This window comes from Terrapene carolina, unplaced genomic scaffold (assembly GCF_002925995.2).
Source record: "Terrapene carolina triunguis isolate 2854851 unplaced genomic scaffold, T_m_triunguis-2.0 Scaffold95, whole genome shotgun sequence".
Classification (NCBI taxonomy): domain Eukaryota; kingdom Metazoa; phylum Chordata; order Testudines; family Emydidae; genus Terrapene; species Terrapene triunguis.
In genome coordinates, this window is record NW_020664446.1 from 432736 (window position 1) to 445408 (window position 12673).

At 54.1% G+C, this 12673-nt stretch overlaps 1 protein-coding gene across 2 annotated transcripts in view; it reads right to left on the reverse strand.

Annotated features, from left to right (window-relative positions):
- ABCC2 (ATP binding cassette subfamily C member 2) overlaps positions 1-12673 on the reverse strand; it is a 41162-nt gene that overhangs the window by 25747 nt on the left and 2742 nt on the right. The window contains exons 2-8 of one of the 2 annotated variants that reach the window (XM_026651093.1): positions 12199-12372; positions 11543-11689; positions 2945-3079; positions 2402-2524; positions 1953-2008; positions 1297-1528; positions 508-683 (exon numbers count right to left, since the gene is read on the reverse strand). In XM_026651093.1, coding sequence (XP_026506878.1) covers positions 508-683; positions 1297-1528; positions 1953-2008; positions 2402-2524; positions 2945-3079; positions 11543-11689; positions 12199-12372 — 1043 coding nt within the window. Of the gene's footprint in view, positions 1-507; positions 684-1296; positions 1529-1952; positions 2009-2401; positions 2525-2944; positions 3080-11542; positions 11704-12198; positions 12373-12673 lie in introns of those variants that run through there. The other variant, XM_026651095.2, reaches the window with a different exon arrangement.

The window sequence follows — 12673 nt, forward strand, 5'->3', positions numbered from 1 at the left end:
CCAGCCCCCCCCCAAGGATACTGCCACCCTCTCCCTGCAGAGACCACCCCCCCAGGGACGCCACAACCCCTGTCCCACAGAGAACATCCCTCCAGAGATCCCGCCACCCCTGCCCCTCAGAGACCAGCCCCCCACAGATCCAGCTAGAACCCTGCCCACAGACCAGACCCCTGGGGACACCTCTGCCCCACAGATACCAGCCCCTCCCAACACCCCTCCACCCCACAGAGACCCAGAAGGGAATTGCCACCCCTGCCTCAAAGAGACTAACCCTGGGGACGTCACCACCCCCAGCACACAGACACCAGCCCCCTGGGGCTCCCCCACCCACATTCCATCTATAACAACCAGCCACTGATGCTAAACCCTGGACCATGAAGCAGCCCCCCTTGTCTGGGCGTGTTCCTGCACCATCCAAGAGAAACCCCCTGGGCCTGCCCTAGCTCCTGGCTGGGTGCAGGGCAGGCGAGAGGTCCCTGTGGAGGCAGCCCAGAGATGGGGACTCACTTCAGCAGCTGGGGGCTGGCAAACACCAGCAGGTCGTGCACCAGCTTGAAAGCCACCGATTTCAGCAGGTTCCCCGCAAAGGTTCTGATCAGGGCCTTGGCCAGCCAGGCCTTGGGGTAATCCCCGCTGGGGCCCCCCACATCCTCCTTCTTCTTCCGCTTCGGCCGCTTCTCCTCCTAGACCGGAGCCAGCATGTGAGAAAGGGAGCTGGACCAGACAGGCATCCTGCCGGCACCCCACCCTGGGTCAGACACCCCACAGGGTCCTCCCCCACACTCAACACTCCACGGGCCCCCTGGATCAAACACCCCGCACAGGGACCCCCACCCACCCAGGGGCCCCTCCCCAGGACAGGTGCCCCCCCCCAAGGCACCCTTCTCCCCAGATCAGACACCCCACCCAGGGACCCTTCCCCGGGACAGGCGCCCCGCACAGGTGCAAGGCCCAGTCCCGGATGGCCGGGAGGCAGCATGGGATGGTGAAAGCAATGGGTGCTCAGGAAGGGGTGGGGGAGCTGCAGGGGTTAGTGCTTCACACGCTCCTATCAGAGACTTGGGGCTGGTTCCCGGGGCTGGGAGGGACGTGTGGGCAGCACGGGCGGCCCAGGGAGAGGGGAGCTGTGAGACAGGTCTGTGGAGAGCTGGGGAGGGGCGCAAACCTTACGACATGTGGGGCAGCTATTGCGGGCTCCCTCCAACCCTCCTCATTCACGTCACTGCAGAGTCACAGGGACCCAGGGACCCGGCGCCAGAGCCCCAAGTCCAGCCCAGGGGGCAGCGAGGAAGTTACCAGCACCAGGATGTCTTGGCTCTGAGCCTTGCCGAGCCCATTCCTGTGGTCTGGGACTGCCTCGCGCAAGCTCCTCTTGCAGCGCCGTCTCTCCAGCTCCCGACGGGCCTTCCTCACCTGGGCCCTCATGTTCCTGTCAAACCTGCTTAAGATTTGCTGTGTTTTCACGTTTTCTTTCAAGTCCCAGAGATCTTCCATCTCCAGGGGTTTGCGATAGCCCTTCAGAACCATCCTGTGGGGCAGGAAGAGCCTCTGGTCAGCAACACCTTCCCCTGCACACTGCGGAAACGGGCCTCTCCTGCTGCCTGTCCCTCACACCAGCCCGGAACAGACACAACGCCAACACTCGGGGTCACCGGGTGCTGGAAGCTGAGTCCAGCATCCCAAGCAACCGAGCTGCCTCTGGGAATCTCGCTGCAGTGCAAGCCAGGAACGACTCATTTCACCCACAATTCCTCCCACCCTGCACCTCCTGCACCTGGCAGACAGTGATACTCAGCAGGGTAAGAGAACAGGATCTGAGCAGACCTCAGCCTCCCTGCCATCCCAGCCCTGGGCTTGCCACAACTCACACTGCTCTGCCGGGGCCTCTCAGTCCCAGCCTGCAACCCCCTGCTGTTCCCGCCCTGGGCTCCCTCCTACCCTGCTTTGCCTACCTGCTGTACCAGCCAAAGGTGATAGAGCTCAGGAAGGAGGCTGTGACCTCTGGGTTCTAGACACAAAGAAAGAGGAGAGTCTGTGGCAAGAGCTGACTCGTCTCCCCCTTCCAAGGTGGGATCGCGGGGGCCTCACACTGAGGCAAAGGGGATGGGCCACAGCGAGTCCCACAGAGCACGTGGGGCAGGTCTGGCCAGTCCTGGACCTGCACAGGCTGAAAGGCAGGGCTTGAGAGCCCAGCAGGGCTGAAGTGTGGGGACTCTCTCCACCCGCCTGGCCCACACTGAGACCTCACAGACACTGTCTCACGACCCTGGCCTCAAAGATGGGTGGAGATGGAGCCCACGTGCCACCAGCCCCTCTGTGCTGAGGCACCTTCTGGCATCCTCTCCCTCCCCAAGCCACCCGCAGGGTCCCCAAAGCCCAGACTGGGGCACAGAGCTCTCACCTTCTTGGCCATTTCCTCTGTTTCTGGGGCGACATCCGAGAAAGCAGAGATGATCAAGAGGAGAAGCTGGAGCCCATAGGAGATGAGGAAGAGGCTGAACCGCGGCAGATCAGGAACCAGGCCCTGTGGGGGAGGAAAGCTCAGGGATAACTGATGGCACCTGCAAGCGAGGTACAAGCCCAGCCTGGACCCAGGGACGACCAGGAAAGTGAGTGGGGCTAAGGCTGCCTGAGTCTTTCCGCTCAATCCCTCATTTCAACTGCTCCTGAATTCCTGGAGCTGTCTCCTTTCAGCCCAGGCCCCTCTGGACATGACCCCCAAGGGCACGCACTGGGGTGGGCAGAGCTGAAGCCCTATGGGAGGAGAGATAGGAGCCCCCACTCACGTTCCCCATGGGTGCTTGCTCGCAGGGGGCTGCAGTGCCCCAAAAGCTGACGCTAGTTAACAGCCCACAAGAAAGGGGATTTTCCTGCCCCTCTGGGAAAACTGGGAGTGTGAGGGATTTCCCAGGGGCCCTTGCGTGCAGTCCCCGCTGCTCCTCACCGGCAGTGCCTTCCGGACCAGTGTCTGGAGCGGGAACACCCCGCAGAGCAGGGAGAGAATCCAGAAGAGGAAGAGTGGTCCGGAGTCCCTGCGCCGGTGGAAGCGCTGAGTGTCATGGAGCAGCAGAACCAGGAACTGGGGAGAGAGCGAACTGGGTCAGAGCAGGGGGTGCAGGGAGGCTGGTGACAGAGGAACCCAGGACAACGTAACCTGGGCAGGGGGTAGGACCCCAGAGGCTCATGACCTGGTGTGACGTTATTGACATAATCTGGAACCATATAGAACATGGTTGCAACCAAAGTCCTGTAGTGGCACCAAATCTTGTATAAAGGGGGTCAAATGAGGTGTCTAAGACAAGGTGATGGTTTGCTGGTTATAATTATGCTGTCTATATGTGAGTATCAATTTTATAGTTGAAGTTATGAATATTGACTCTATACTGTCTGTATTTCAAACTTATGCTATGCCTCTGGGAAACATCCCAGACAAGTTGGTGTTAGCTCTGCCTAGCCTGCTTGATGGCCTATTAAGGACCATCAGCTATACAATTGACCCATTGAGAGAAGGCAGATACGCCTTTTAACTCAGCAAAGTATGCAGGAACTTGCCCATGTGACTCCAGACTCCATTTTGCTGTAATTTTCCACAGTAAGAACAAAGAGGTGTTCTTACACCTGGAAAAGACTATAAAAAGCTGATGCCTCATCTCCATCTTGTCTTCAATCCTGTGGTAAACCAGTGGGGTGAGACCAAAGTCCTCTTAGTCTGGCTGGTTTGGTTTGCCGTAGAGGCGGAAAAACCCCAGCATTGGGCTGTAACTGCCCTGTTTAAGCAATTTGTCCTGAATTGGCACTCTGAGTTGGGTCCCGCCAGAACCAGCATTGTTACACCTGGAGATTATACATGGGCCCCAGGAAGTCACAGATGCAGCATCGGGCTCCACAGTATTGGCTTCCATTTAAAAATGTGATCCAAGTGTAACCGATTGTGACGTTATCTGATTAAACTATGACCATGTAGATTATTGCTGCTACCACTGTTATATAACTGCAACAAATCTTGTACAAAATGTGCCATGTAAGATGTCTATGCAAAGCTTATGATTCGCTGAATATGATTATGCTATTTGCATGCATGTATCATTTTTGTATCTGAAGTAATGAGTATTGGCTCTATACCTGGATTGCCAGTGTGTTTGCTTCTGGGAAACACCAACAAGGTGTTTAGCCTGCACATTGTGAAGGAACTATTCAAGTTAAGTGGCTCATCAAAAGGACACTTAGCTCACAACCCATCAACACTGAATGGACTGTCCTTCTGTCTGGGGTATAGGTAATGGCTTCTTCTGGGACTAAGAGAAATCAGGCATGGACATGTGACTTGCCCATGTGACTCCAAACTCCACCTTTTACCTGTAATTTTCCACTAGCTGTGCTGAGGGCTTGGTTTGAAACAATGGGTTTCCTGCCACATGGCAGAAGCTATAAAAGGCGCTGGAAACAGCTCCATTTTGCCTCTTTCCTGCTCAAACCTCTGGACTTATACTAATGGGAGCATCTAACCAAGGGACCGAGAACGTTCCAATGATTTGGAAGCAACCAGAGACTTGACTAAGGCCCCGTCTACACTGGCAAGTTTCTGCGCAGTAAAGCAGCTCTGAGCGCTGTAACTCCTGAAGTGTACACGCTGCCAAGCCACTGAGTGCGCAGAAACTGCGCAGATGCAGCGCTCTAAAGAAACCACCCCGACGAGAGGCGTAGAACTTCCTGCATTGGGGCTACGCGCTTCGGTGCCAGTGTAGACACCCTGCACTGCGATTGGCCTCCAGGAGGTGTCCCACAATGCCTGTTCTCACCTCTGGTCATCAGTTTGAACTCTACTGCCCTGCCCTCAGGTGACCAACCGTCAGCCCCACCCCGTACATTCCTTTGCAAATTTGAAAGTCCCCTTCCTGTTTGTTCGGTGATGCACTGTCACAGGCCCAAGGACTCTCTCCCTCAGGGGGTCCCATGGGGAGGCAAATCAGCATTGTATGTTGCTAATGCGGTTGCAAGCATCGCAAGGCATTTCGGGGGAGGGCCAAAGGTGCAAATGTAAAATAAAAAATTCCTTGCAGGGTGCAAAAGGCCAAAAGGGAAAAAAAAGAAAAAAACGGGTTAACTCGGCACTTCAGCTAGCTCCGTGCAAAAATAAAATGCTGGCCCCAGCCCAAGGTCATGGGCTAAACAAAAAATCTACAGCTGCCCTGACGTAAAAAACAAAACAAAAAACGAAGTTAAGCAAAGCTCCACAAACAGCAGTAAAAACAGTAAAAGCAAATCAGGCGGTGACGGTGAAGGCCAACAAAAGGAAAAACAAAGTCTCCAAAGCCGGTGTGTTTTGGGCAGCCAAAAAGGCCACAGCAAGCCAATTGAAACTGGTACAAAAAGCACCAGGCACAAAGCGCCCTATACGACAACACCCCCCAAAAAACCCCAAACTGAAAACCCTCCTGAGAGCCCAAGCAAGGCAAAAATTACAGCGGACCCCAGACGACCTGGGCCCAAAACCGAACTCCTGTCCACCTTTCCCCCTCTTCTTCTTACGTTACAGCCAGGCTTGGCCAGCCGTGAGTGGAGCGTGTGTGAGTATGAAAGTGGGTTATGGCTTGGGGCACTAACGCTTTCTTCCTTCCTCTAAGTAATTTGGGAAACACCCATCACTCTCCGCTGTTATTTTATTATTTTATTAATAAAGCTTTAAAAGTTAAACCCTTGGTGTGTTTCGTCATCTCCTCCCCAAACAATCCTGTAGTCAGCCTAATCACCTGACGCCTCAGGCAGATTGGTAACGGAAATCTGTCACAGCGTGCAGTGGTCTCAGCGCATCTTTCCAGGTGGTCATGCCTGCTCCATGCACCAGGCGACCCCCCGTTTGGGGAGAGGAGGCAGTGCAGTCACAGCTGCGTTCCCGCCGTAGGAATTATGACACCTACAGACAGATTTCACAATGCATGACAGAAAGGGGCCATGACCGGGACACATTGCAGTGCAGGGTCAAAGTGAAGGTGCTGTGGAATGCCTACCACAAGACACGGGAGGCAAACCACCGCTCTGGTGCTGCGCCCACGAGCTGCCGGTTCTACAAAGAGCTGGACGCGATACTCGGCGGTGACCCCACCTCCACTGCGAAGGCCCCTGTGGATACTTTGGTGGCTCACGTGCCAGTCGAGAGTGGACCAAGCCAGGAGGAGGAAATCTTGGACGAAGAGGGGGAGGGGGACCCAGAGGCAGAGGATGACTCGGAGGCCAGAGATGAATGCAGCCAGGAGCTCTTTTCTACCCCGGAGGAGGCTAGCCAGTCACAGCAGTCGGATCTTGGCGAAGCGCAAACAAGAGAGGAGGCCCCGGTAAGTGGATCTGATTTTGGGAATTGCTGAAGCGAGTTGTTGGCGGCAGGAGGGTTGCAGAAAGCAGGCTTGTCTCCCACCGCATGCCTAGTCTGAGCGGCGGAACAGGCTGTTGATACACTCCCTCACTTCACGGGAATCTCCCTCAGAGATCTCCAGGAAACTCTCGTGGAGATACTGGGCAATCCGCTGCCGCAGGTTCATCGGCAGAGCTGCTTTGTTTCTTGCCCCATTAATGGTAACTTTCCCGCGCCACTTTGCTATGACGGGTGGGGGGGACCATTGCTGCACACAGGCAAGCCGCATAGGCGCCAGGGCAGAAGCCGCAGGCTTGGAGAAGACCCTCCCTTGATTCCCTGCTCACCCTCAGCAGCGAGATATCTTCCATAATGATCACCTCCTGTGGAAAGTGTGGGGACAGGAATGATTATCAGTCCCACCCTACAGTGCTGGCTCTCCCCAAGTGCCCAAGAGCCACGTGCCCAGTGTACAGCAGGGTCCGGGAACAGTGATTTACCCTGCCCCTGCGGCTACTCACCATTTTGGGGGTCTTGTGGCTCATGTGGGCTTGCCTGGGGTCAGCCAGTCAGTGACAGGTGTGTGAGTACGGGCTGTGTTTTAAAGCACTGAAACAGTGTTGTCTGTGTTGCAAACAATACTGCTTCTGTAAAATGTTGCATTTAAACTTCACAGAGATGATCTTGGGAGAACAGCCTCCCTCTTCGTTATCGGCGGCAGAATCACAGAATCATAGAATATCAGGGTTGGAAGGGACCTCAGGAGGTATCTAGTCCAACCCCCTGCTCAAAGCCGGACCAGTTCCCAACTAAATCATCCCAGCCAGGGCTTTGTCAAGCCGGGCCTTAAAAACCTCCAAGGAAGGAGATTCCACCATCTCCCTAGGTAACGCATTCCAGTGCTTCACCACCCTCCTAGTGAAATAGTGTTTCCTAATATCCAACCTAGACATCCCCCACTGCAACTTGAGACCATTGCTCCTTGTTCTGTCATCTGCTACCACTGAGAACAGTCTAGATCCATCTTCTTTGGAACCCCCTTTCAGGTAGTTGAAAGCAGCTATCAAATCCCCCCTCATTCTTCTCTTCTGCAGACTAAACAATCCCAGTTCCCACAGCCTCTCCTCATAAGTCATGTGCTCCAGCCCCCTAATCATTTTTGTTGCCCTCCGCTGGACTCTTTCCAATTTTTCCACATCCTTTTGTAGTGTGGGGCCCAAAACTGGACACAATACTCCAGATGAGGCCCACCAATGCTGAATAGAGGGGAAACTCAATCTGCTGGCAATGCTCCTACTTATACAGCCCATAATGCTGTTAGCCTTCTTGGCAACAAGGGCACACTGTTGACTCATATCCAGCTTCTCATCCACTGTAACCCCTAGGTCCTTTTCTGCAGAACTGCTGCCTAGCCATTCGGTCCCTTGTCTGTAACAGTGCATGGGATTCTTCCGTCCTAAGTGCAGGACTCTGCACTTATCCTTGTTGAACCTCATCAGATTTCTTTTGGCCCAATCCTCTAATTTGTCTAGGTCCCTCTGTATCCTATCCCTACCCTCCAGCATATCTACCACTCCTCCCAGTTTAGTGTCATCTGCAAACTTGCTGAGGGTGCAATCCACACCATCCTCCAGATCATTAATGAAGATATTGAATAAAACCGGCCCCAGGACCGATCCTTGGGGCACTCCGCTTGAAATCGGCTGCCAACTAGACATGGAACAGCTGCGCAGAATTAGAAAACGTCCAAGAAGAACTAAGGAGGACTTTATGCGTGAGGTTATGATGCACTCCGCCGCCAAGAAAAAGGAACTGAAGGAGTGGCGGGACAGCGAGAAGAGGGACTGAAAGGAGAATGCGGCACACCAGAAAGAAACCACGGAGCGGCTCCTAACAGTTATGGAGCACCAAGCTGACATGCTTCAGGTGATACTAGCTCTTCAAACCGAGCAGCTCCGTGCCCGCCCTCCCCTGCAGCCCCTGTCGCAAAACTCTTTCCCATGCGCCCCCCCAGACACCGCCAACACTCTCTTATCAACCTCCTGGCTCCAGTCTCTACCTGCAGCATTCCACTCCTCCCTCCTCACAGTCCAGCAGTGTGGACTCCAATACCCACTGCACTCAACACCCATCCCTCTGCAGTCTGGCCCTGCTGAAGTACAGCACCCACTGCATTGTACTCCAAAGGAGAAGGTTGGGTATGATACCTGGACATACACAATCTATAGCCATCCCGGGACCCCTCCTCCTCTTGAGACCTTCCCTTCCCCCCTCCCCCTCCCTGCTGATGATTTTTTTCGTTTGACTCTCTCCTCTGGTTGTTGTCTTTCAATAAAAGAATTGTGTTTGTTTGAAATCAATCTTTAGTCTATTAAGTGAAAGCAAAAAAAAGCACTGAAACGCAACATGCAATTACGTTAAGGCCCCTTCTTGCATCATGTGCACCAATCTCCTCCTAGCATTACAAGCACTGCAATCCCGAGCATAGCAACAAATATTAGTGGCTTTCAGCTTCAAATTGCTGCCTCAAAGCATCGCTGATCTTTATGGCCCCGCGCTGTGCCCCTCTAATAGCCCTGGTCTCTGGCTGTTCAAACTCAGCCTCCAGGCGCTGAGCCTCTGCGGTCCAGCCCTGAGTGAAGCTTTCACCCTTCCCTTCACAAATATTATGGAGTGTACAGCACGCGGCTATAAGCATAGGAATATTGTCATTGGCCAGATCCAGCTTCCCATACAGGCATCACCAGCGGGCTTTTAAAGGGCCAAATGCACACTCCACAGTCATTCTGCACTTGCTCAGCCTGTTGTTGAATCGCTCCTTGCTGCTGTCAAGGTGCCCTGTGTATGGCTTCATAAGCCACAGCATTAAGGGGTAGGTGGGGTCTCCCAGGATCACAATGGGCATTTCAACTTCCCCTACGGTGATCTTCTGGTCTGGGAAGAAAGTCCCTGCTTGCAGCTTCTTGAACAGGCCAGTGTTCCGAAAGATGCATGCGTCATGCACTTTTCCAGACCAGCCTGCGTTAATGTCTGTGAAACGCCCACGGTGATCCACAAGCGCCTGGAGAAACATTGAGAAATACCCCTTGCGATTAATGTACTCGGTGGCTAGGTGGTCTGGTGCCAGAATTGGAATGTGCGTGCCATCGATCGCCCCTCTGCAGTTAGGGAAGCCCATGTGTGCAAAGCCAGTCACAATGTCACGCATGTTGCCCAGAGTCCCGATCTTTTGGAGCAGGATGCAATTAATGGCCCTGCGCACTTCCATCAATATGTCTCCAACGGTCGACTTTCCCACTCCGAACTGGTTAGCAACTGATCGGTAGCAGTCTGGAGTAGCCAGCTTCCACAGTGCAATCGCCACGCACTTCTCCAGCGACAGGGCAGCTCTCATTCTCATGTCCTTGTGCCGCAGGGCTGGGATGAGCTCATCACACAGTCCCATGGAAAGTGGCTTTCCTCATGTGAAAGTTCTGCAGCCACTGCTCGTCATCCCATGATATGCATCACTATGTGATCCCACCACTCAGTGCTTGTTTCCCAAGCCCAGAAGCGGCATTCCATTGTGGTCAGCACCTCCGTGAATGCCACAAGCAATCTCGTGTCGTAACTAGTATGCGTGGCGAGATTAATGTCGCCAGGGCCGGCTTTAGGCCGATTCCCCGGAATCGGGCCCTGCGCTTAAGAGGGCCCCGCGCCTTAGGCGACTTTTTATTTTTTTTACTCACCTGGAGGCAGTCCGCTCCGGGTCTTTGGCGGCACTTCGGCGGTGGGGGGGTCATTCAGTACCACGGAAGACCCGGAACAGACCCCCTGCCGCCAAAGACCTGGACCACCACTGGGTATTTGAATCGGGCCCTGCAGGTCCTAAAGCCGGCCCTCAATGTTGCACTCCTCTTGCCTTTGTAGTTTAAGGAATAACTTAACTTTAACTCCACTGCCACTCGTGACATGTTGGTCACAGCGAGCAGCATACTGGTCAACAGCTCGGGATCCATTCCTGCAGCCCGAAAGAGGCAGCGCGCGCAGTACACAAACCGTTGAAAGATGGCACCAAATGCGGACGGAAGCACAGGGATTGCTGAGATGTGAAGCAATGCATCACGGGGCATTGGGACAGGACCCAGGATGCCCCACGACCGCCTCCGCCTTCCCACAACTCTTAGCGGCAAAAGAGAAAGAGGTGCTCTCTGGGATAGCTGCCCAGAGGGCACCACTCCGAATAGTGCTGCAAGTGCTGCAAGTGTGAACACGTTATTGCGCAGGCATCTGTCAGTGTGAACACACAACAGCGATTTCCCTTCAGTGCTCTCTGAGCGGCGCTGTAACTGCCGGCGCTGTAACTTTGCAAGTGTAGACATGCCCTTAAGTCATCAGTTTATTCCGTCACTGCTACAAGCCTGATCCAAGAACTTTGCAATTATTGTATGTATTTGATTCCTTTAACCAATTTTAACCCTCACCTTTCTTTCTTTTTATAAATAAACCTTTAGATTTTAGACACTCAAGGATTGGCAACAGCATAATTATTGGGTCAGATCTGAGTTGTATATTGACCTAGGTGTGTGGCTGGTCCTTTGGGATCAAAAGAACCTTTTATTTGATAAAATTGGTTTTAAAGAACCACTCATCTTTAAGTCAAGTGTTTTTGGTGGTGATACAAGGACTGGAATACCTAAGGAAACTGCTGTTCTGACTTCTTGTTAGCCAGTGTGGTGAAACCGAAGTTTACTTTTGTTGCTGGTTTGGTATATCTTATGGGAGAATAACCACCAGTTCTGGGGTGTGGCGTCTGCCCTATTTCTCAGCAGTTTGTCTTGAATTTGGTATTCTCAGTTGTGACCCACAGAGGCATGGTTACACCGATGCTATGACCACTGCCTGAGTGTGCAGGGAGCCTGGAACCATCACTCACCAGCCCTCCCGCTGAATGAGGGGTTCGCTCTGGAACCTAACGCTGCACATTTACATTTCTATATTAACTATTTCACTGCTGCCTGTGTTAGCAGACACATCTAATCAGTGTGCTGCTCCCACAACCCACCTGTCCCCAGGCTATGGCCCCGCACTGCTAGGGAGTTTTCCTGAGATTCAGCCTAAACCTCTCTTTACTGTTTCCTCCCCTCACCCCAGCTCTGTCCCCGTGATGACCCAGCGTGAATTCAGCTGGTGGCAGGCATGGCAGTCTCTTACCCATGTCACAGTGTACAGCGCAGGGTTTGTGTATTGGACAGCGGGGTTCCTGCTGGTGGGAGTCGGGTGGGGGTACTGGCCAAAGTCCTCTGCAAACGTGAAGGCCAGTTCAGCCATTGCGGTCAGCAAGAGCAATGTGGTCAGCGCCTGGGGGAAAGCAGCTGTTAGGAGAGACACTGGCTTTGTCCCTGCCCGTTGGGCTGCTGGGGAACACAGCCCTAGGTCTGTCAACACCACCGCAGGGGAGACAAGGGGTGTGATGGTGGAAGCGGTACCATGCCCACAGGCCCCACACCCCATTACATCCCTCCATCCCATGTGGGCCCAGTATTAACCATCTAGTCCCGGGCCATTCCCAAGGTCCTGTTCCAGCTGTCTGGTCACATGCCCCGTTCCTCATCTGATCATGCCACTCTGGCCTTATGAGCACAATACTCCCATACCCCACAAAGCCCTCCTACCCACTGTGCTCACCACCCTGCACCCCATTACACCCCAGTACATCCCTCCAGCCCAGGGTGTTCCCCCCGCACGCCCCATTACATCTCTCCCCAGCCCCGGGCATTCCCCACCCCTGGCCCCAATACACCGGATTACATCCCTCCACCCCTGGCCCCATTATCCCCGCGGTTCTGTAGGGCCATAGGATGCTGTACCTGCTTGGTGAGGTAGATTTTGGTTAGAGATGATTTCTTGGTCCTGGGTTTAAACATGGGAAGAAGCTGCCAAGGAGCCAAAAGCCAGAGAAAGCCCAGAGGGATCCAAACAAGCACGGTCTGTTCGAAGCAGAGCGGCAGGTCGGGCTGGGGCACATCCAGTAAGGAAGCGTTCTGGGCAGGGAAGAGACAGCGAGAGCAGAATCACTCAGAGTCACACCACAAACTCACCAGCATCCCCTCCTGGAGCACCACTCCACCTGCATGCCCCCTACCATGTGCCTCAGTGCCTCTCCCCCTACACACCTCAGCCTTCCCCTGCAGGCAGCCTGAACCCAAAACACTGAGAGCACCCCCCCTTCACCTGCCCGACCCCTAACCGCCTCAGCACATCCCTCCCCCTGACACACACTCAACCCCATATACCCCACAGCTCCCCTCCCCCTTCACCTGGCCGACCCCTAACCGCCTCAGC